The sequence below is a fragment of the Nilaparvata lugens genome, chromosome 13 (assembly GCF_014356525.2).
Source record: "Nilaparvata lugens isolate BPH chromosome 13, ASM1435652v1, whole genome shotgun sequence".
NCBI classification, from domain to species: Eukaryota; Metazoa; Arthropoda; class Insecta; order Hemiptera; family Delphacidae; genus Nilaparvata; species Nilaparvata lugens.
In genome coordinates this window covers 15,672,587-15,695,887 of record NC_052516.1, presented here as the reverse complement: position 1 = coordinate 15,695,887, position 23,301 = coordinate 15,672,587, and the positions used below count along the sequence as shown (strand labels likewise).

Sequence of the window (23,301 nt, the reverse complement as noted above, 5' to 3'; positions counted from 1 at the left end):
AATGGGGGTTTACATTCAAAATATTTGAGTTACAACCCTTAAGTAACTCCCTTATGAAGTGTTCACATTCAGTTGTACGTCAAAAGGTGGAGTATTCGACCAATAACTTATCCTGGAAGCTACAGTATTATATCTTCAACAGTCTCCAATTCATTGAAGGGTTCCCATACATATGACTCAACTCTGCATATTCAGGTGAAGGTGACCTTGCCATCACAAGGGACTCGCCATCAACTAAATTCATATGAAATAACTTTTATTTTCTAAGATGTTGCGTGTGAATTGACGTCGCTTTTCTGTCAGTTGTTTGTTAGATGTGTCAATGTTTCCTATATATAATTTGATTCTTTTATTTTCCTTTTATTTGATTTTTATTGTGAGTAAAGGTATGAAGAAGGGCCCCATACAGGATTACCTTGGGGGCTTCATTTAGACTTTGATATACAATCACAATGTACTGTGAATGCGAAGGTATTTGCTACACCAGTTACGTTTTTTTGCAATATTTTGTACAATGTATGTTGATTGGTCGAATAAATATTATTATAAACAGATGGAATTAAATTAGAGATTGCATTTGTTCAAATGCTAATTGATGTATAATTATTATTTAACGATTTAATTTATATATAATTGAATGATTTACAGCATTTATTTAGGATTTTCGCTAAATAATGATTATAAGTATTATTATTATTATTATTATTATTATTATTATTATTATTATTATTATTATTATTTATGTCATCTTTCTCGTTTTGAAAAGGCCTTTAAAATTATGTATCACTCAATGGGGGTTTACATTTAAAATATTTGAGTTACAACCCCTCATCTCTTTAAAAACTAAAACTTCAATCAGCCGCCATTTTGTGTAAAAGTATCATAGAACATTTTTATTGATGCAATCTTTCTCGTTTTGAAAAGGCATTTAGAATGATGTATCACACAATGAGTGTTTACACTCAAAATATTTGAGTTACAACCCCTTAGTCACCCCCTTATGAGGGGTTGAAATTCAGTTGTACGTCAAAAGGTGGAGTATTCGACCAATAACTTATCCTGGAAGTTACAGTATTATATCTTCAACAGTCTCCAATTCATTGAAGGGTTCCCATACATATGACTCAACTCTGCATATTCAGGTGAAGGTGACCTTGCCATCACAAGGGACTCGCCATCAACAAAATCCATATGAAATAACTTTACTTTTCTAAGACGTTGCGTATGAATTGACGTCGCTTTTCTGTCAGTTGTTTGTTTGATGTGCCAATGTTGTCTATCTATCATTTGATTCTTTTTTATTTCCCTTCTATTTGATTTTTATTGTGAAGGTATGAAGAAGGGCCCCATACAGGATTACCTTGGGGGCTTCATTTAGACTTTGATATGCAATGTACTGTGCATGCGAAGGTATTTGCTACACCAGTTACGTTTTTTTGCAATATTTTGTACAATGTATGTTCATTGGTCGAATAAAATTATTATTTATGTTGCCAGGAATGGGGAACGACAAACCTGACGTTCGAGGAGGACCCGGAGCCGTTCGGAAGGGTGCGTGACCAGAACGTGATGGCAATTTGCAAGGAAATGGGAATCACTGTCGTGTCCAGGGTCTCGCATACTCTCTACAGACTTGATGAGTGAGTTGAATATTATTTTTGTGTAGCCATTTTGTCTAATGTGTAGTCACTTATTTAATTATCGTTATTTTGGAATCATTGTCCATTTTGTAGTCATACTTAGTTTGTACACAGTTTTGTAGTCACACAATTAATTAAGTTGCTGTATTCTTATTTTAGAACCATTGTCGTGTAGTCATACTTACAACATAACTGATTTTGATAATTACTGGCATAGAAAAAAAGATAGCATAATTTTTTCTCTATGTTACTGGTGAGTTAAAATTCACCTTTTTCGTGAATTTTTTGTTGATTTTTGGTTGTTCAAAACATGTTCCTATTCTTCCATGATCTCTTTTTTGAAGAATTTTTAAACTATAGTGAGGTCCACTTTATAATTGCAGTGTTTGATTAGCAATGAATAGCTATCCTTGTCTATCATTCAACAAAGCGGATAGTGCTATTTCTTTCTCGCTTTGCTCTGTTGCCGGATCGGCTTTTAACAATGTAGAATTAATAATTAACAAAATATTCCATCTTAATTATGAAAATTCATTACTAAATTATCGAAAACTATAATTTCTTGCTCAATAGAATATAATTGATTATTTTAAACGAGAATGAACAATTAATATTACATCAATAAACCTATATCAGCTACCGTCAAGAAGGCATTGACAAGACAGTGAGGATCGCGGATCGGCAACGTTGTTCTCCTATCTTTCTCCACTGCCATTATAACGTGAACCTCACTATAGGAATCTTCTTATGCAACTTCAACTGTACGGTTTTTTATGAATTATGTATATTTGTATATTCTATGTTGCACTTAATAGAAGATACGTTTGAGTTTTATGATAATCATATACTGTATAGGGAACACATCACACCCATAGAATATGTTGGTATACGAATATTATAGAATTGAAATGATGTATGTTAATTGGATTATTTCTGCTGTTCTATAGTATAATTGATAAGAACGGCGGAACAGCCCCGCTGACGTATCGCAAATTCCAGACGGTGGTGGCGTCACTGGATGAGCCACCCAAGGCTGAACCCACTGTCACCGCAAAGGTGGTTGCCACGGCGGTGACCCCCATCAATGAAGACCATGACGACAAGTTTGGTGTGCCTTCTCTCGAGGAACTTGGTGAGTCACACCATTCTTCCATTAAGGCTCTGCAAAGGATGAAAATAAACTTTCTACTCGTGATATTTTTCTTAGTTTTACGATATGTAGCCTATATCATCAAGCTATCAAAATGAAAAAGTTTTCTCAGGAAAACATTTTCTATCCGACCATTAATTTTTGAGATATGAGTGACTGAAGTTTGAATTTTTGCGACAGAACATTTCAAATTCGGTACGATATAAATCCATGAGATTTAGAGGATTGATTCTTCATGGTATTGTTAATCTAAAGTCTGAGATATATTACTTTTAACATGAAGAGGAGAAACTCATTTCTCCCTCCACAGTTTGTAGCGTAGACACAGACAGACATCCTGCGCACATTTGGATGCGCCGTGTTATTTCGCTTTACGTTCTTGTGATGAACACATCTCCGTAATCACACATACCAATATACCTGCTGCCAGTAAACAATTTTTGGAACAATGCCAGGCAATAGCTGGAGGGGAGTGTTGGCGCGACGCGTTAGAATGCTGCTAGGTAGTGGGAGTGATTAGTGGAGGATAGAGCATCGGACCTCTCCGTCTTCGAGAAAGAGCCGTGTTAAAAGTAATTTCTCTCCCACTTTAGTAAAACAACAATAATTTTTCGAAAATATCAATTTTTGGAAAAGTTATTCAATTTACCAAAAATAACTCAACTAAAAGTTATTTTTGGTTATTTTTAGTAAATTGAATAACTATCTTAAAAATTGATATTTTCAAAACATTTTGTTTTACTAGATCAACAATACCATGAAGAATCTATCCTCTAAATCTCATGGATTTATCTCTTACCGAATTTGAAATGTTCTGTCCCAAAAATTTAAACTTTAGGCGCTCATGTCTCAAAAAGTAATGATCAGAAAAAAATGCTTACCTGAGGAAACCTTTTCATTTTGATAGCTTGATGAAATACAAATAAAAAAAAATGAAAAATATTACGAGTAAAAAGTTTATTTTTAGCCTTTGCACAACCTTATGTCATTATAATATTTATCAGGTTAGGTTGTTCATTCAGTGTTCTATAGTTATTTATTTACTCCAATCGCCGACGAATCATTATGACAAGTTTGGTGTACCTTCACTAGATGAACTCGGTAAGTCACCATTCGTTCATGCATTCATTCAAATCCAAGTTCATCTAATTTTCCATAAAAACATTATACAACTCATGAAATCTATTTGTTTCATTCAGTTATTTGATTCATTTACTACAATGACGACCGTAATGACAAGTTTGGAGTGCCTTCACTTAGGAGCTCGATGAGTCACGATTCATTCATTCATATACCTGTTCATTTACTCTAATTGCCGACGATCACAATGACGAGTTTGGTTTGCCTTCACTTGTGAAACTCTGTGAGTAAGCATTCATTCATATATTTTATCTATATATAAAAAAGCGAAATGGCACTCACTCACTGACTGACTGACTCACTCACTCGCAGAGCTAAAAATCTACCGGACCAAAAACGTTCAAATTTGGTAGGTATGTTCAGTTGGCCCTTTAGAGGCGCACTAAGAACAGATTTGAAAAAAAAATCCAAAGATACGCCCAAAATCTGCGTTTTCCAGCGTTTTCTCAGTTTTATCGAGAACAAATGAACAGAAATTGTTCAAATTTAGTACAGAAGCTCAGCTAGAGTGTAATAATATTGTGTTAGAAGGAATTTGCAATAACGTCAAAGACACGCTCAAAATTAGCGTTTTTTTTTTTTTTGCTTGTTCTCAGATTTATCGAGAACAAATGAACAGAAATTACTCAAATTTAGTGCAGAAGCTAAGCTAGGGTGTAATAATGTTGTGTTAGAAGGAATTTGCTATAACGTTAAAGTTACGCCCAAAATTAGCGTTTTTTTGCCTTTTCTCAGATTTATCGAGAACAAATGAATAGAAATTGTTCAAATTTAGTACATAAGCTAAGCTAGGGTGTAATAATGTTGTGTTAGAAGGAATTTGAAATAACGTCAAAGATACGTCCAAAATCTGCGTTTTTGGCGAGCGAAGCGGGCCCGCTGATCTCATTTTAGGACGATCCAGTCGGGGTTCCAGGGGGTGGAGCCCCCTTGCTAGACGGATAGGGCGAGCGAAGCGAGCCTGACGGCTAGTCATACTCTATACATATTCATTCAGTTTTTTATTTTATTCATTTACTCCGATCGACAAACGTGATAATATTCGTCTTCACTGGAAGAGCTAGCTAAAGTGATCAATTAGTAAATTTTAGTAAGTTATAAGATTTGATCCATTCACTAAATTTCTATTTATTTGTTCAGCATAGGTAACTTAAAAAATAAACAAATAGAATAGGTAATTTGAAAAATAAATTTGAAAATTGAATGAATTAATTAAAGAATGAATGGTTTAATTAGCAAGCTCTTTGAATTCAACTTATAATCATGTTCGCTATCATGTATCTTTTCTTATTTATTATTACTTATTTGTTGACCCACTTACATAATTTGTTTGTATACATCATTCAATTAAATTATGCTATGTCAAATTAATAGTTTTGTTTGTTTGTGTTGATAGGCTTTGACACAGAAGGCTTACTGCCTCCGGTTTGGCAAGGAGGGGAATCAGAAGCCTTAGCCAGGCTTGAACGGCATTTGGAAAGAAAAGTAAGCTATTTTATTTCAATAGCTATCGATATAAATCATTTGATGCTAATCAAATGAATTTAGTTTTATGTATTTCTATTCTGGTTTAAGTTTGTTGATTCAATTTTTTATGCTCATATGAGTAATAAATATAATTATTCTACTGAGGATAATGCCCACCTGAGCTCTAGGCTTGTGCGTTTGATAAGTGATGAAAATACAACAATCATGGAAATTATAACATCACTGTACCTGTCACTGACTCTGACACTAATGTGAGGGAATCCAGCTTTAAAGGCTTTTGAACCAGCAGGCATTGATTTTGTTTATTGTTTTTGAAGGGACGGATTCAAGGATCCAAAGGTTCAAAGAACCCCACACGTCAACCGGAGCTTATTGTGGGTCCCAAGTAGTATGTTAGTTGGGCAAACCAATACCTATGTCCTTCACAAGAACCAGGAGTTTTTCCCTATACTAACATTCCATTCATCACTTGGTTGCAATCCAGTGTGATATACTTGGCAGTCTCTTCAGACTGATTAGTCCTCGTAACCTACGTGAGTTCCACTCCTGGCCTTCTTTGAAGGTCCTACCGCTGAGGAAGGGGTGGCCAAGTTGCCTCTAGGGCGCCCGGCCACCCTTGACTCAACCTCTTGACCCACATTTGTGCCTTGTTTCTCACCCATCACTGGTCTCTTGGGTTTTCTCTTTTGCCCCTCCGAAACTTCTCAGGGTCAAAAGCCTCACCTCTCCGTAGAAGTTTTGCCTAAATGGCCGCCCTTCTTTCAGCAGTGGTGAGTTTTGGCCTCTCCACCCACAAAATCGTGACCTATGTGAGTTCCACTCCTGGCCTTTTTGTAGGTCCTTCCGCTGAGAGAGGGGACGCCAAACTGCCTCTAGGGCGCCCGGCGCCCAGCCACCCTCGACTCAGCCTCTTGACCCACATTTGTGCCTGGAGTTTCGCCCATCTCTGGTCTCTTGGGTTTTTCTTTTTGCCCCTCCAAAACTGTCCTGAACCACAGGCATTGATTGGTTTATCAAGATAGAAAATATAAACAATAAACATACATCATAAGTTATAATGTTTCTACGATGGATTTTCGATGTTTTTGTGATATATTTCCTGTTTTGTGACAACTTTTATTTGTTTTTGCGATAACTTTTCAATTGTTTTGTGTTTTCTAGGCATGGGTAGCTTCCTTTGGTAGGCCCAAAATGACTCCACAATCTCTTCTTGCAAGTCAAACTGGTCTGAGTCCATATCTACGTTTTGGATGTTTGTCTACAAGACTGTTCTATTATCAACTGTCGGATCTGTATAAAAAGGTAATTGTACTGTATTCTTGATTTTGTTTTGTTTTTCTAATTGATACTTAGGTTTGATTGTATTTATTGTATTGTCACATAAGATTGAGTTGTGCAAGATTTAATAAAAAATAATAAATAAATGTTTATTTCCCAAAAAAACTAAAACTACATACAACATCAATTACGAAAATATTAGATAAATTACAATATTACATACAATAGTTAGTTACAAAAGATTCTTATAATGTGTCCTCTACTTGTTCAGTTTTTTCTGTGTGGAAATTGACCTACTCCATCCACTATGGCGTACCATGTTCTAGAGTAGGTTTTGTTAGTTTTTTGTGCGTATTATCAATTAGTTAGTGTTTAGTAAGTCATTAGGTGGTTAGTTGTTATTTGAAATAATGTTTTCTATGTTCTGTCTTCCTTTGTTCATCATCCAATTGTCTACTATTGCTTTGAACTTTCTAGGATGATTAATCTGTTTAAAGTTTGCAGGAAGTAGATTATATAATTTTGGTGCTAAATGATTGAAATGTCTCTGGTATAGTGCCTTCCTTGCAACACTGGTGATGAGAAGATTCCTGTATTTGTGGTTGTGGTTTCTAGTTTGAAATGTTGTTGGGTTCTTGTGTAATCTGCATAGTATCTCCTTGGAGTAAAGCTGTCTTGCATCCATCACGTCAAACTCATTGAATAGCTGGTCTGGTGAATAGCGTGGAGGCTTCTGGTTGATGACCCTCATGATCAGCTTCTGCACCCTGATTATTAGAACTCACCAGTCACTGATATTATTTTATGAATCCAGCTTAAGATAAATCAGAAAACTTATACATTTGAACTAAATTTATCACATTTTTTTAAGGTAAATTTATCACATGGAAGAACAACTCCATTGACAGTTTTTAAAACCACAGAGATGTGATTTTACAGCCCTGTCTATTAGTGAAATAAAAACACACATATGTCGTCAAATTCTACAGTTTTGACAGTATTTACATGGTACAGGACCATGGTTTCGTGACCACACAGGTCACATTTTCAAGCTGAATTTAAAGTCTAACTTTAAACATTAACTTTAAAGCCCAACTTTAAAGTCTAACTTTAAACGTCAACTTTAAAGTCAACTTGAAAATGTGACGTGTGTGGTCACGAAACCATGGTCCTGTACCATGTAAATACTGTCAAAATGTTTCTGTCAAAACTGTAGAATTTGACGACATATTTATTTGTGTTTTTATTTCACTAATAGACATGGCTGTAAAATCACATCTCTGTGGTTTTGCACCACGGAAAAACTGTCAATGGAGTTGTTCTTCCATGTGATACATTTACCTTAAAAAATGTGATAAATTTAGTTCAAATTTATAAGTTTCTGATTTATCTTAAGCTGGATTCATAAAATAATATCAGTGACTCGTGAATTTGACAACATATTTGTGTATTTTTATTTCATTATGGAACAGTTCTACAACATCGACAGTGACTGAGTCGAACTGTCTATTAGTGCTCAGTGGAGCTGGTCTAAAGCAGCCACCCTTCCAACGGAAGAACCGTCTCAATCTGACCAATAAGACCGTCTTGCTGTAGGAGATATAATATACTCAATGTGTTACTTTTTTCTGAGGATGCTCCCTACATGAGTTCCAGGCTTGTGCGTGGGTAATGAAACTCAATTCAATTGAATTGAATTGAAAAATCTTCATTCATAATCATGTAGAGGTACATCAGGAACAGCGTCAATATACGGTAATACAAACAAACATAACATAAAAAGTAGTTAAAACAGTATTAAACATCTTATAGAAATAGCAAATATTGATAAACAACAATCATAAACCTACAGTGTGATCTGTGAACTCTTGAAGGGAGAACAGAGATGATATTAAATACTCCTTGAGTTTTATACTTAATTTATACTTAATCTTAGATTCTTATGTTCTGATTAGTTTAGACTGTAGTGTCGTCAAAAATAGTTCAAAACGTATTATTAACTTGCAGTTCGACATGGATAGTGAAATAGATGAGAATTCATAATAGTGTACAATATACTTCGAAGCTAAAATTGATAAATCATCGATACTGCTATGTAATATGTGTCACTTCATATATGCGACTGTCGGCCTCTGTAATTACTTTTTAGCACTAGTTTTCTAATCATTTTTACAAAATTGCCAAACGATTTGAAAATTTTGGAAGATTGTATTGAGTTGAAGGAATATTTGGTAGGCTTATCCCTGTATTCGTTGCAGGAGTTTTTATAATATTTTTTTGTGTATGACATTTGTTTGTAATTAGTACTTAGGCTAATAAACTTATAAACTACAGAACTTATAAAGTTCTGTGACACTATTCATCTGTATTTTTACATGTTTTATGAATAAAGATTTTTTCAATTCAATCAATTTTTATATGAACATCTCAAACAGGTGTAGCACCTCGAGATGCAAATACTCAATAGGCATTCCATTCTATTTTGTAATAGTATTTTCCCATGTTGTCAAATTTGTGTTGCTTTCATTATGTATTTATAAAGGTGCGTACAGACTTGCGCTTTGCTCCGCAACCGAACGTCACTCGAGCAGAGCGATTGATGATCGACCGGGGAGCAAGAGTGGAGCGCGAGAAGAGCTAACATCTCCCGTAACGTTCATGATTGGTGCGACTGCGGAGCGATGGCGGAACGAGGGCGGAGCGTGCGCGGAGCGGGTTGGAGGCGCGTATATCTGTACGCACCTTAAGATGTTGTAATTTTTTATTTATGCCAATATAACAAAACAAAATTATTTTCCCCTGTGTTTTTAATGATATCCTAATTAATTTTTTTAATCAATTATTTTTGCTGTGTTTTAGATAAAGAAAGCAGCACCGCCTCCTTCTTTGCACGGTCAGCTGTTGTGGCGAGAGTTCTTCTACTGTGCGGCGACAAACAACTCCAACTTCGACCGAATGGTCGGCAATCCCATCTGTGTGCAGATACCGTGGACCAACAATCCTGAAGCGCTTGCCAAGTGGGCCAACGTAAGTTCAACAACTCAATTCAATCATTTACACACACAAAATACAATGCAAATATACAAATGAATGCATGCAAAACAATAGTAATATCAAATGTAATATTTGACTATAATTTGGTGTTTTAATCATTCAAAATTTCCAGCTCCTATATATTTTTGGACAGAAATTGAACTTTAACTTTCCACAGTAAGAACATAACCTATTTTTATGGTCATGTTTTTTATCAAAATTTGGGAACAGAATAGTTTTGGGTTATGACTGTCGTTCTTTCTTGATCATATTCATATGATTTGTAATTGTATTAACAAATAAATAAAATAAATAAATATACCAAATCAATAATTGTGTGTTTTTAATTGATATAGTAACGTTTATATTATTGTATTACTTTATGATTGGCTACCTACTGTAACAACGACCCAAATACAGACCCTAGAGGTCCATATGGGCGATTATTGAAGTGATTGTAATACTTGTTTTGTTTTTGTTTTTTTTTTTAATAAAAAATTTGAATTTGAATTTGTAAATTGAGTGTGTAATAGAAGAATGTTAATTGACACATAACCTAGCTACATTTGGACTGTTGTATAAATTAGAATTGGAACGGTTTTGGGCTTATAAGCCTGTGGTACTTTTCTATAAGTTTTGTAATTCTGATGATTAAATAAAATAAATTGTGATGTATAATAATAAAGAGGGGAAGGAACAGAGGTCTACAATAGATGTTAATAGAGGTACAGAAGGAACAAACGATTCATGTAGGAGGAATCCTATAGTCCGAGAGATATTACTTTTCATATGAAGAGGAAAAACCTGTTTCTCGTTGCACAGTTTGTAGCATGGGCAGAGTAGTGAAGAGGAAGCATGCTGGATGCTGTTAGGTTGTGGGAGTGATTAGTGAAGGAAAGAGTATCGGACCTCTCCGTCTTCGAGAGAGAGCCGTATTAAAAGTAATATCTCTCTGACTAAAGAGAAGGAGTTTCAAACTATTACTATTCAATGATGTGTTTTGATATCCCGGTTGCAAGTACGTGTATTAAATTTAACTACGGTTGTATGTCATGGGAACCGTGAGAGAATCGGATAAATCATTAATAATCACATTTTTTTTCTTTGGAACTAAAGATAAAAATAATACTACTAAAACAACAACTACTACTACCACTACGCAATATGTTGTACTATAGTGAGGTCCACATTATAATGGCAGTATTTGATTAGCAATGGTATTGCTATCCTTGTCTATCATTCAACAAAGCCGATAGCGCTATCTCTTTCTCGCTATGCTCTGTTGCCATATCTTTTAACAATATAGAATTAATAATTAATTAACAAAATATTACATCTTAATTATGAAAATTCATTATTGAAAAATATAATTTCTTGCCTAATAAAATATGATTGATTATTTTAAACGAGAATGAACAGTTAACATTACATCAATAAACCTGTATGATACATTGATCACCTGTTATTGACCCATTGACCTGTTAAAGAGAAAGTGACAAGTCCATACATGTTTTATGATTATTCAAATAAAATATTATAAATAATTCAATCCTAACATACAAGGTGTAGTATAAAGCCTATCAGGATTATAATAATTGATTTTTTTTAAATGAGAATGAAGAGTTAATATTACATCAATAAACCTGTATCAGCTACCGTCTATAGAAGGCATTGACAAGACAGAGGTTCGGCAACGTTGTTCTCCTATCTTTCTCCACTGCCATTATAACATGGACCTCACTATAGCCTATAATGCTTAATATTTTTAACGATTATTTAGTATCCTTTCAGTCATGTTAACTCATATCTTGCCCTACAATTATTAATGGATCTCTTTCATAAATATTTTTATATTTGTGTCAGGGCCAAACTGGATTCCCTTGGATCGACGCGATAATGCATCAGCTGAGGGAGGAGGGGTGGATCCACCATCTAGCCAGGCATGCGGTCGCCTGCTTCCTTACTAGAGGCGACCTCTGGGTGTCCTGGGAGAAAGGAATGGTGGTAATTATCTCCATTTCATTCTAATCATTTATGTATGACTATAACGAGAATCTCACTATAGTACAGGTGATTTGGCAAGAGACTATCTTGTTAAAAGATATCCATAGCTCGGGTTAAAGAATTATATGTTTAGAACTACCCATTCACTCTTTCTTCATAGGGCTACCTTCTATTATTTATAACTAGCAGGAATCCCGTGCTTCACAAGGGTCTGTTAAAAGCTCAAATAGATTGAATTTAGTTTTATAGTTCAATGTTGATATTAAAAGTATTAACAACTGTGATAATTTACAATAATAATATAAAGGATATCATTTCGTTATTATATCTAATTAAATAAATGTATGTATCTTGGTTTAAGTGCAGAAGCATATAGGTACTTATATTTATTTTTTGTAAAGATTTTTTGTATTTTGTTTTTGGCAAATAAATAAATAGAAAAACTATTTGATTGGGCTCTTATCTTACGGATATTTTGTATCAAAAATTGACTAAATTTGTTTAAATTATCAAAATTATAATTAATTAATTAACAAACATGAAAATAGGCATGTAACCATCCTCGGTAAATTAAGAGTAGTTATGCAAAATGTAAAGTTAATCGGTTTAGGGTAACCGTCCACTGGAACCGTATTCAACCGATCCGTTCGTATTGTGGGATCGGACGAATCTGCCGGCAGTTAATTCGGCTGAATATGGTCGTCCATTGGAATCGTTTACGTCAGTCTAGTTGTTAATTATTGAATCAACTACTATCATAGCCACCAAAATTTTTCATAAACAATGATTTTGAAAATTGAATAAACAAATATCCACTAAATTAGTTATTCATTATAATAATCTTATCTTCAGATCCTATTTGTTCAGCAATCTTTTGTTCACAGATTCCTTTGAACATTACGACGATGATATCTTTTGTCTCGCATATCGCACAATGGAACATGCTCTTGAACCAAACTTATCAACTTTCCATTGTCCATAGTTAAAACTTTATAAGACAGAACAAGTTCAAAAAACAAAAACAGACAAGACTGTGATACAATTTTGAGGTTAGGATGATGTTGTCTCAGCTCGACTATAGTGAGGTCCACGTTATAATGGCAGTGTATAAAGATAGAAGAACAGCGTTGCCTTGCCTCTGCATTAATTAATTATATTTCTACATTGCCAAAAACAGATTTGCGGAGCTATAAAAGGATAGTAATACCTACTTTGTCGAATGATAGACAAGGATAGCAACATCAGAGTTAATAAAATAATGTCATTATAACGTGGACCTCACTATAGTTAGGTCGGCCGGATAGAGCCGGAAAATCTCATTCAATTCGGATCGAAAACTTGATTGGCCGGAGACGGCCGTGCACGGACGTATGAACCTGTTGCAATGGACGAGCATCTATAGCTTTCTTTGTTGGGGAATCGTTCGGACGAGTTCGGTAGTTTTCGACCGAAGCTAGTTCGGACGAAATCGGTTCCAGTGGACGGCCCACCTTAGTTCAGAAGTTCAGAAGTGATGAAACATGAATTTCTTTTTCCGTACATGTAAAAGCAAATTCCTATGTATAGCCAATACTATATGTAAAGGAAGGCCTTTACATAAAGTATAGATTAAGGGTTCTAGATGACTTTTATTGTATTTCGATGTTAAGAACTACTGTATATGAGCAAAGTACACTATTACTACACTATTTGTTTTTTTTTTTCTGTGGCAATTCTAACAAGCCGTATGCTACGCTAAAAAAATAATGATTTATTTGATTTGTAGGTCTTTGATGAACTGTTGCTGGATGCCGATTGGTCGGTGAATGCAGGCATGTGGATGTGGCTCTCCTGCTCGTCGTTTTTCCAGCAGTTTTTCCACGTCTACTGTCCGGTTCGCTTTGGACGTCTTGCCGACCCCAGTGGTGACTTCATCAGGTCAGATTTTGCAAAAAATTCAATAGTTCATCAATATTTTATTAAATAAGCGTAGCGAGTTCCTACTTTTGAGGAAGACTTGAGGCTGTGAGTGCGTTTGTGGGTTTGTATGTACGACGATAAATCTTATTGGTTTCATCAACAAACTTGAAATTTTTAACACATATACTTTGAAACATTACACAGATCGAATCGTTTTTTTAATTGACCGAGCGAAGTGAGGTCTAAGATTCAAGTCGACGGTTTGGCATTTCTCTTAATGTTTAAATGTTTATATGTTGCACATTTACGGCGAAACGCGGTGATAGATTTTCATGAAATTTGACAGGTATGTTCCTTTTTTAATTGCGCGTCGACGTATATACAAGGTTTTTGGAAATTTTGCATTTCAAGGATAATATAAAAGGAAAAAGGAGCTTCCTCAATACGCCAATATTAGACTAAAAATCAGACTATAGAATTATTCATCATAAATCAGCTGAAAAGTGATTACACAGATGTGTGGAGAAGCCAGTCTATTGCTGTATTTCCATAAGGTCTATAGTTTCAATCAGGTACTTATGGATGAGAATACTGCGTGAGGTCTACTGTTCACAGAACTACTAGTTATTCTTTATTTAGCTCTACAGCCCAGTGTGGGCTCGTCCAAGCTTCTCTGTCTTCAATCAATCTAGACTTAACTATGTGTTATCTAAATTTGGGAGAGGAATAGCTCAAGGTTACCTTATTTTTCAACTCCCTATCATTTTGATAATGTACTTACTTATTGTATAAATGAATAAAATGAATCTCCTTCATCCACTATAACCCAACCTTATTAAATCATCTCTGATCTCAATTTAGCCCGGTCGTCTGTTAATGAGAAGGATATTTTACTTTCCTTGCCCTATTCAGATGTTATTTTCGAACATAATCAACTTTACTACAATTTTTACTTTGCTTGCCCATAGGTAAGGAAAGTATTGCTTCCCGAAAAAAATTATAGTACCCCAATTTCTAAATTTCTAAACGTTTCAAGGTCCTCTGAATCCAAAAAAGTGGTTTTTGGGTATTGTTGTGTGTGTGTGTGTGTGTGTGTGTGTGTGTGTGTGTGTGTGTGTGTATGTGCGTCTGTGTACACGATATCTCATCTCCCAATTGACGGAATGACTTGAAATTTGGAACTTAAGGTCCTTACACTACAAGGATCCGACACGAACAATTTCAATCAAATGCAATCCAAGATGGCGGCTGAAATGGCGAAAATGTCGTCAAAAACAGGGTTTTTCGCGATTTTCTCGAAAACGGCTCCAACGATATTGATCAAATTTATACTTGAAAAAGTCATTAATAAGCTCTATCAACTGCCACAAGTCCCATATCTGTAAAAATTCCAGGAGCTCCGCCCCATCTATGCAAATTTTGATTTTAGATTCCCAATTATCAATCAGGCTTCAGATACAATTTAGACAAAAAATTTCAAGTGGAAAAGATTGAGCATGAAAATCTCTACAATTAATGTTCAGTAACATTTCCACCTAAAATTGCAAAAAAATAAGCTTGAAATTCGAAAAAATGTTATTATTTCAATTGCAAACTGTCGATTCTATTAAATGATTCACTATGAAGAGATAGCAGACCTCGTGTGTTTCTAGCGTTATTGCCCTGTCATCAGCTGGCTCAAATCTTTGAATAGTAGACATAACGGCAAGGAAAGTTGTGTGAGTGCGCCACACCAGATTTTTATATCCTTCTAAAAGAATGGACAATTATTTGTTGAAACACCGCCGATTTATGAAGTTACATCACATTATTATATTATCGTTATTCTGATTGCATTCTATATTTATTCTCATTGATTAATTATTTATACTTTGTGGAATTCGTTGAATAACTAGCATTGTCGTCAGTTAATGTAAATCAGTGTATAAGCCAGTAAATATTGTAACATACATAAATAAAGAAATCTAATCTAATCTCATCTTCCCATCGTATTCTGGGTCGGAATCATTCATATTCTGGTCAGATGGAATCGTTGGTCTTCGAAATTGATGTAGTGACTTATCATCTAGCTCATTGCTATTTGTGTTTTGGGAGTTATATAACAGTTGGTTAGATATCACAGACTGTCTGTCCTTTATGCGCCCACACGTCGTGATTTTAGCTGTCTGTCTTGAATTTTGATTCAGACTTATTTATCAGAGGAAACTATACAAAGTACTAGACATTAGTCAAGTTTCCTGGAATTCAAGGAAACATGAAACTACAAAAACACAAACTTTATTCCACTATAGCATTGTAAACACTTCTTCAAGTTTTGTCGATTCAAAACTTAAATCGAACTCAATACTTGAATCTTTAAGTTTTCTTGACTCAAGAATATGTTGAACATGTTCGACTTTTGCAATCAACTTGAAGGTAAAATCTAACCTACAGTCAATATAGAATTTATAAGAGCAACTAAATAGAAATGTATAATGCAGATGAAGAAGAAAACTTTTGAATTAATTATATTTATATTTTTTGGTTAATCATGTTTCACTTTGTAAAGACTTTTGAGATTATGAGAACTTGAATTCAAGTTGACTTGACTTCAAGTTTGCAAAAAAATCGTTCATTTTGCAAACATCGCTGTTTCAAGTTTTATTGAAGTCAAGTAAACTTGAATTTAAGGGAACATGACTAATGTAAACGCCTCTTAAAGTTATATTGACTCACTAAGGCCCGGTTGCACGACAACCGGTTAAATTTTAACCCCGATTAATTCCACAAGAACCTATCAAAGAAGGCGTTTTTGAAAAGACGGCTTCTCTGATTGGTTCTTGTGGAAATTAATCACGGTTAAAATTTAATCGGCGGTTGTGCAACCGGCACATATAATATTAAAAGTGGTAGATACAAAAATTAGTACAATTGTTCATAAGTGAGTTCTTCTGCCTGGGGGCCGCTTCTCTATAGTGAGGTCTACGTTATAATGACAGTATTTGTTCAACTTTGGTTTTGCTATCCTTGTCTATCATTCGGCAAAGCCGGTGGTACTATCCTTTTCTAGGTCCACAACGATGCCAAATATGTTTTTGACTGTGTAGAAATATAATTAATCAATGCAGAGAATCGGCATCGCTATTCTCCTATCTTTATCCACTGTCATTATAAAGTGGACCTCACTATAGTTTATTTCCTCCCTAAATAATGTATTATGAGTAGATTTATTATTTGAAATAATATTTCATAAATTCATTTTAAAATAAATAATATTCATTAATAATAAAATTTTTATTTATTGCGAAATTTTTGTTTTGTCAGGAGATACGTGCCCGCCCTGAAGAACTTTCCGTCGGCGTACATCCACGAGCCGTGGAATTGCCCTGTCGAGCTGCAGCGGAGTGCCAAGTGCATAATAGGCGAGGACTTCCCCCTCCCCATGGTCAACCACGTGCAGGCGTCACGTGTCAACATGGAGCGCCTCAAGCAGGTCTACAGTCGCCTCGCCGAGTTCCGAAACAATAGTCAGTCGCTTTTTCATACAATTAAACTGTAGTGAGAAGATTCAAGTTTTAAGGTCTGCCAGAATATCCAGATCATCCAGATAGATGCATCTACCCAATGTAACCTATAAACTCAGGTTTTTATAATGAGAAAAATTGAGTACTATGGCGTGTCAGAACATCTCTCTGCCAATAAAAGCCACAAGTATAAATAAATAATAAATAAACAAAGCAGATAACTCCATCCTTTTCTAGCTCCGCTAATTGACCGTTTCCAAATTGATTTTAGACTATATATGTAGGAATATTATGATCTACTAAAATATGTCATCTTAATTATTAAAATGTATTATTGAATATAATTCTAATAAATATTTTATCGATGTATAGAATATATTTGAGATGGAATTGATCATTATCTACAATAAATACAGTATTCCATCAGATATTACTCAAAAATTTCAAATTTGAAGAGATTTCAGTGAATATTTTTGTTTTTAATTAGTTTTAAAATATCAAAATTTGACATTTTTATTTTAGTCATTAGTTTTGAAGTGTAAATTGGACTTTTTGAAGTGACAAGTGAAATCTAACCTCATTCTTTTTTGAAACTTTTATTTGTAAAAATTTGGGAAAAGACAGTTTTGGGCTATGCCTGTTGTCTTCTCCCAATCATATTTCAATATGATTTGAGATTGTCAATGAAATATACTGGGATAACTTCAATCATCACAGCTTTGAACTATAGAAGGCGGTGGTAACGAAAAAGTAGGACTGACTTGATAACCTGAATCTCACTATCCTATTATATTGAGCGAGCAATTTCTGTATTTTTATATATTTATATCTGGTCATTAATGTTCAACGGATCTTGAAAACGGCTCTAACGATTTTCACGAAATTTGGAACATAGTAGGTTTATGATATAAAAATTCGATTGCACTAGGTCTCATCCTTGGGAAAACTCGCTGAACGACATTAAAAGGATAATTAATCCTTGGATGAAACAGCTGAGACTTTCGTCGTCTGTGTATAGTAAAAAGTGAGCGAGTGATTCTGTGGAAAATCAAAATATCGCATCCCCGAAATTCATAAGCTGACGTATAGCCAGCTGTAAATTTAATATAATAAACACAATAATTTTAGAGAATTGTGTTCTTTTTATCAATAAATAAAAATAACGAGCGAAGCTCGGTGCCCCGATATTAAGTTATAATTACTGTAACTTGAGAGCGTATGCACAGTCAGAGTTTGACGAAAATCTAGGATTAACTTACATGAGTTTTTATTTAGTCATGTTTTTATGGTGAGAAGGCACTACAGGAATCGTGCTTATTACACTACTGTAATATGTAAGATTCCGAATTTAAACCACCAGCTAATCCAACTTTGTTTAAACTGGGATGGTGCATAATATTCTAAGGATATATACACCATCCTAGTTTAAACGGAGATTGATCAGCTGTTAGTTTAAACCTGGAATTGGACACATTATAATAAATGCGACCATACCTTCATTCAATCGTAGACTAGCGTTAAACATGTATAGCACATAATATGGTCTTAAGCTATTATCTATTTTCTACTAAATCAGAAGAGTATCTATTCTGGTAAAAGTTAACAAAATTATCAATTCGAGCATTGGAAAATGCGGAGTAACTACAACAATAAATGGATAAAGATAATAGGATGAATTAGTTATTTGTGCAACTAGTGCGCAAAGTAACAGTTTGCTGCACCGAAAGGCGAGGGCGGAATGGTTTGTTGAGTGCAGCAGAGGAACTTTGCGCACGTATTTCACATTAATTTTTTCCTACAGTTACCATTGAATATGAGAAGTGGGTAATTATGGGTAAAATTGCCTGAAATCCATCAAATGTTTTTCTGTGTAATTTTATTATTGATAAAAACCTTAATCCTAAAATCCTAAAGTCCTCGTTGTCCTTGGTTATAATATCTAATTAATAATTTGCGCGTTGTGCTTCGTTGCACCTCTGCTCACTATAGCAGCCCAGTCACTGTTACCAACTTCATTTTGATTTTGCTGCACTGTTGCTCCATATAACCTACTAAGTATTTTGCGTTGCCATGTTGCAAATCTGGAGTGCAGGAAAAATTTTTCCCGCACTAGAGCGGAAAAGTGATTCTTTGCGTTCTGTAATCAGTGCAGCAATGGCCACTTTTCAACGTAACTGTGGGAAAAAATAATAAGTTATTGGTTTGCCAGCCCGGGAATCAAATCTGCATACCTCCTAATTGCTAGTTAGGCATGATTCAACCAATTACACCAAACTGTCAATCTCTGGATAGCAGCACTCATTGTGTATATAGAATGTTTATATTGATTTTTCATATTATTCTTTTTTGTTTCAGATATGCATCTAATGCGACCACTGCCCTCCCCCTCTGGCCCCACCACCTCCAACGGTGTGATGACGATGTTGATGGACAACTGTGAGATCTCCTCGCAGTCGAATCACGTGGTCAATGGCATCAAGAACGAGAGGAACTCGAAAGAGTCCATCGACAAGGCAATGTTCAACACACCCTTTCTGCCCAAACACAAGGATAAGTTGAATCAGAAGCGGTTCATTATGCACAAGTGAGAAGAAGGATAATTGAAAGAGGATTCGACGGGTGCGTTTTGAGGTTATGTGTCTCGGGAGGTAAGTGTTAAACTTAGTAATACTCCAATTATAATAAAAACAATTTTCCTCCACCTACTGTCTAAAGTACTTACTTTACTCCCTGAAACCTAATACTAAAGTGTCACTTTTTCGCTCTCGGTAGTAAAAAACAGAAAAACTCCTTAGGGAGTAAAAGTGACTCCATTTAAATAACATGGGGAGCATCTCTATTTTGAAACTTACATTGTAATAGGTTAGAAGGTCTAAGCTCAGATGAGAAAGCATAATAGAGGTGTCTGTCATTGAGTCAACTGAATTCAATACCACAACCAGAAATTTGATTAACTCATGAAATATATTATGTTTGTATGATAATTATTATATTCTTAATATTAGTAGACAATAAAAATTTATACAATTTTTAAAATATTTTATTCTATTCAAAATACCAGCCAACAAATATTTTTGATCTGCAATTCAAATCTGAACCGCGTGATCTGGAGTCAGCCATTTTTGGTAGCTGCTCAGCTGATATAATTGTTACAACTTTTGCCGATAGATAGCGCAATCGGCAGTGCCAATGAGACGACCGGTTTTTAGGTTTTAGATTTAGGTTATGTTGTTAGGAATCATTGTCACCAATACGTAAGTTATTAGAATGATTTTATTTGCAGTCTCTAAAAAAAATGTAGATGGAGGAAAAATGTTGTGTACATCACGAGCGAAAAATACTTTTTCTCTCTCAGGAAAATTGCTGCCCTTGGCTTCGCCTCGGGCTTCAAACTTTTTCCCACAGGGGGGAAAAGTCGTACTTTTCACTATAGATATACAAATAACTATTTTGTATTTATTCAATTTGTTGTATAAGACTGTCATTTTTAGGACCGTTTGTAAAAGCTTGAGAAGCTTAAAGTGGGCCGTCCACTAGAACCGTTTTCGTCGAACTAGCATCGGCCGAAAACTACCGAACGCGACCGAACGATCCCCAACAAAGAAAGGAATAGATGCTCGTACATTGCAACAGGTTCATACGGCCGTCTCCGGCCGATCAATTTTTCGATCCGAATTGAATGGGATTTTCCGGCTCTATCCGGCCGAGCTAACTAGTCGAGCTGAGACAACAAAGTGTTCCTAACCTAAAATTGTTTCACAGTCTTCTTTGTTTTTTAAGTTGTTCTGTTCTATAAAATTGTATTTATGGACAGTGAAAAGCTGATAAGTTTGGTTCAAGAGCATGTTCCATTGCGGGATATGAGAGACAAAAGATATCATCGTCGTGATGTTCAAAGGAATCTGTGGACAAAGATTGCTGAACAAATAGGATCTGAAGATAAGAGTATTATAATGAATAACTAATAACAACCACAGTTATTCGCTTACGTACTCAACTCTTACTTATTTACTTTCTTTATCACGTTATGATTATTTTTTATTTTCTATTTCTTATTTCAGAAAAATTTGGCTGTTGTTGCTTCTTCACAATCCAGAATATTCCGCTCCACAAATTCAATTCTCCTTGAGTTCCCAGTTGATGTGTCTCAGCATTCATTTCAATTATTTCATTTTACCTCTTTCATTCACCTTTCCTGCTCACTCCCATTCCTATTCTAACCTCTCTTGCTTTTCCTCAACAGAACTAAATTAGAATTTAGTCTTATTTAATTATTTAATCAGTTACCTATTCATTACCGTGTTCTATTTTAATCACTGTAGTGGTATTTCATGACCTTCACATTTATCAAGTTTATATCATGAATGAGGCTCTAAACATGATGCATATTATTTTCTTTTGTGTATTCATGAGGGAAAGACGTATTTTTCCGTTATCCAAAGTTTTTAAGAAATAAGTTAACTAAACATTCACTATTTTCTTGCAATTTTAGTACAAAAGTCATTGTGAACGAACATTTTTCGTCTGTAGAACAATAATTATTAACAACTGTTGCAATCTATATTTCTAATTGACTTCATCTTCTCAATTTCAGGTTTGAACGTGAAGTATAGACCACTTCTGTCATTGGCTGTGTATTGTTTACACAATGAAATTATGGACTTTTAATATTACGACTTAAATTGATGTGTATATAATTATAATCAACGAAAACAATGCTTTCATTAGTATAAATATAATATAAACCTACAGCTTTAAGTTAAGATTTGACAATGATTGGTCATGGTGTAAAGTGTTATTCCAAAACTTATATATTTTCCATGTATTGTAATTTTTCAATATTAACGATCTATTCAACACGATTTTTTTTAGAAGTTGGATTTATAAATGTTTTTCATGAATCATCATCTTCGATTTTTAAATTTTTGGTAGGCCTACCCTAGTATTTTGACTGATTATTAGTAGCCTAATCATTCTCAAAACTTTGAACTGTTATTTTACAGTATTTAAAATGTATTATTGAAAAAGAAATAGGATTTGCATTCATGTTTTAGCTATCCTAGAATGGAGCCTTGGTTTATTTTGCAATTTTATATTAGTTATGAACATTTTTTTACCGATTACTTGAGATAATTTATCCATTCTCTTTCGCTCCAGATTTTAAAAATTAGGTAAATAATTTGAAGTATTTCAATACATTCCTTTGTAAAATATTATATATTTGTGAGAAGAAATTATTAATTACGAATTGAGTTTTCTTGATATTGTTATCATTTTTGCTTCAAGTGTGATATTCTCCATAATTCATCATTAATTTATTTATAAAAATAATATCACTGCAGTATTCACTAGTAGTTCTGTGAACAGTAGACCTCGCGCTCAGTAAGTTACATTGACCTGTTGTTATGTTTTCTCAAAAATTAATAAATAATTTATCAATTTAAAATGTCTAGAAAAAATCCTAAATAAATATAGAGCTTTCTGTCCTATCTTACCGTGACGTGTCGTCCCGGAATGTGAGTGTGAGCGCTGTTATCAGGTCTGGCTGCAACTGTCTACAACGTTAATGGAAAGATACATTTTCAAGATGTTCGATGTTTTTGAACGGGTGGTATTATAGTCCACTAGACAGCTGATTTATGATGAATAATATTCTATAGTCTGATTTTTACTCTAATATTGGCGTATGAAGGAGGCTCCTTTTTCCTTTCATATTATCCTTGAAATGCAAAATTTTCAAAAAACCTTGTATATACGTCGACGCGCAATTAAAAAAGGAACATACCTGTCAAATTTCATGAAAATCTATTACCGCGTTTCGCCATAAAAGCGCAAAATTTAAACATTAAGAGAAATGCCAAACCGTCGACTTGAATCTTAGACCTCACTTCGCTCGGTCAATAATTCAGGGGGCAGTGTACTCTATTTACTGTTTTTTTATTTACTTCATAAGAATTTTTAAACGCTCAAAACTCTAGAGCATGAGCGAGTAGGTATTAAAAAAGTCAAGATCTCAAGAGTAATAGAATGAAATGGTATCAAAAACCCAAAATCTCAAGAATAGAAGAGCGAGTAGACCTATTCAAAATTTCCAACTGGAACTTGATATTTTTTGTCTATAGATTATGGTACTTTTGACCCATTATGTGTGTCAAGTAGTGTCTTT

At 34.5% G+C, this 23,301-nt stretch overlaps 1 protein-coding gene across 2 annotated transcripts in view; it reads left to right on the top strand.

Annotated features, from left to right (window-relative positions):
* LOC111059678 (cryptochrome-1) overlaps positions 1 to 22,211 on the top strand; it is a 30,516-nt gene extending 8,305 nt beyond the window's left edge. For both annotated transcript variants that reach the window (XM_039439897.1, XM_039439898.1), the window contains 10 exons: positions 1,498 to 1,640; positions 2,588 to 2,772; positions 5,327 to 5,415; positions 6,580 to 6,720; positions 9,556 to 9,723; positions 11,593 to 11,733; positions 13,499 to 13,650; positions 16,936 to 17,138; positions 19,491 to 19,783; positions 21,730 to 22,211. In XM_039439897.1, the coding sequence (XP_039295831.1) occupies positions 1,498 to 1,640; positions 2,588 to 2,772; positions 5,327 to 5,415; positions 6,580 to 6,720; positions 9,556 to 9,723; positions 11,593 to 11,733; positions 13,499 to 13,650; positions 16,936 to 17,138; positions 19,491 to 19,723 (1,455 nt within the window). In that variant the 3' untranslated portion in view covers positions 19,724 to 19,783; positions 21,730 to 22,211. The remainder of the gene's footprint in view (positions 1 to 1,497; positions 1,641 to 2,587; positions 2,773 to 5,326; positions 5,416 to 6,579; positions 6,721 to 9,555; positions 9,724 to 11,592; positions 11,734 to 13,498; positions 13,651 to 16,935; positions 17,139 to 19,490; positions 19,784 to 21,729) is intronic.
* The last annotated feature ends 1,090 nt before the right edge of the window (positions 22,212 to 23,301 follow it).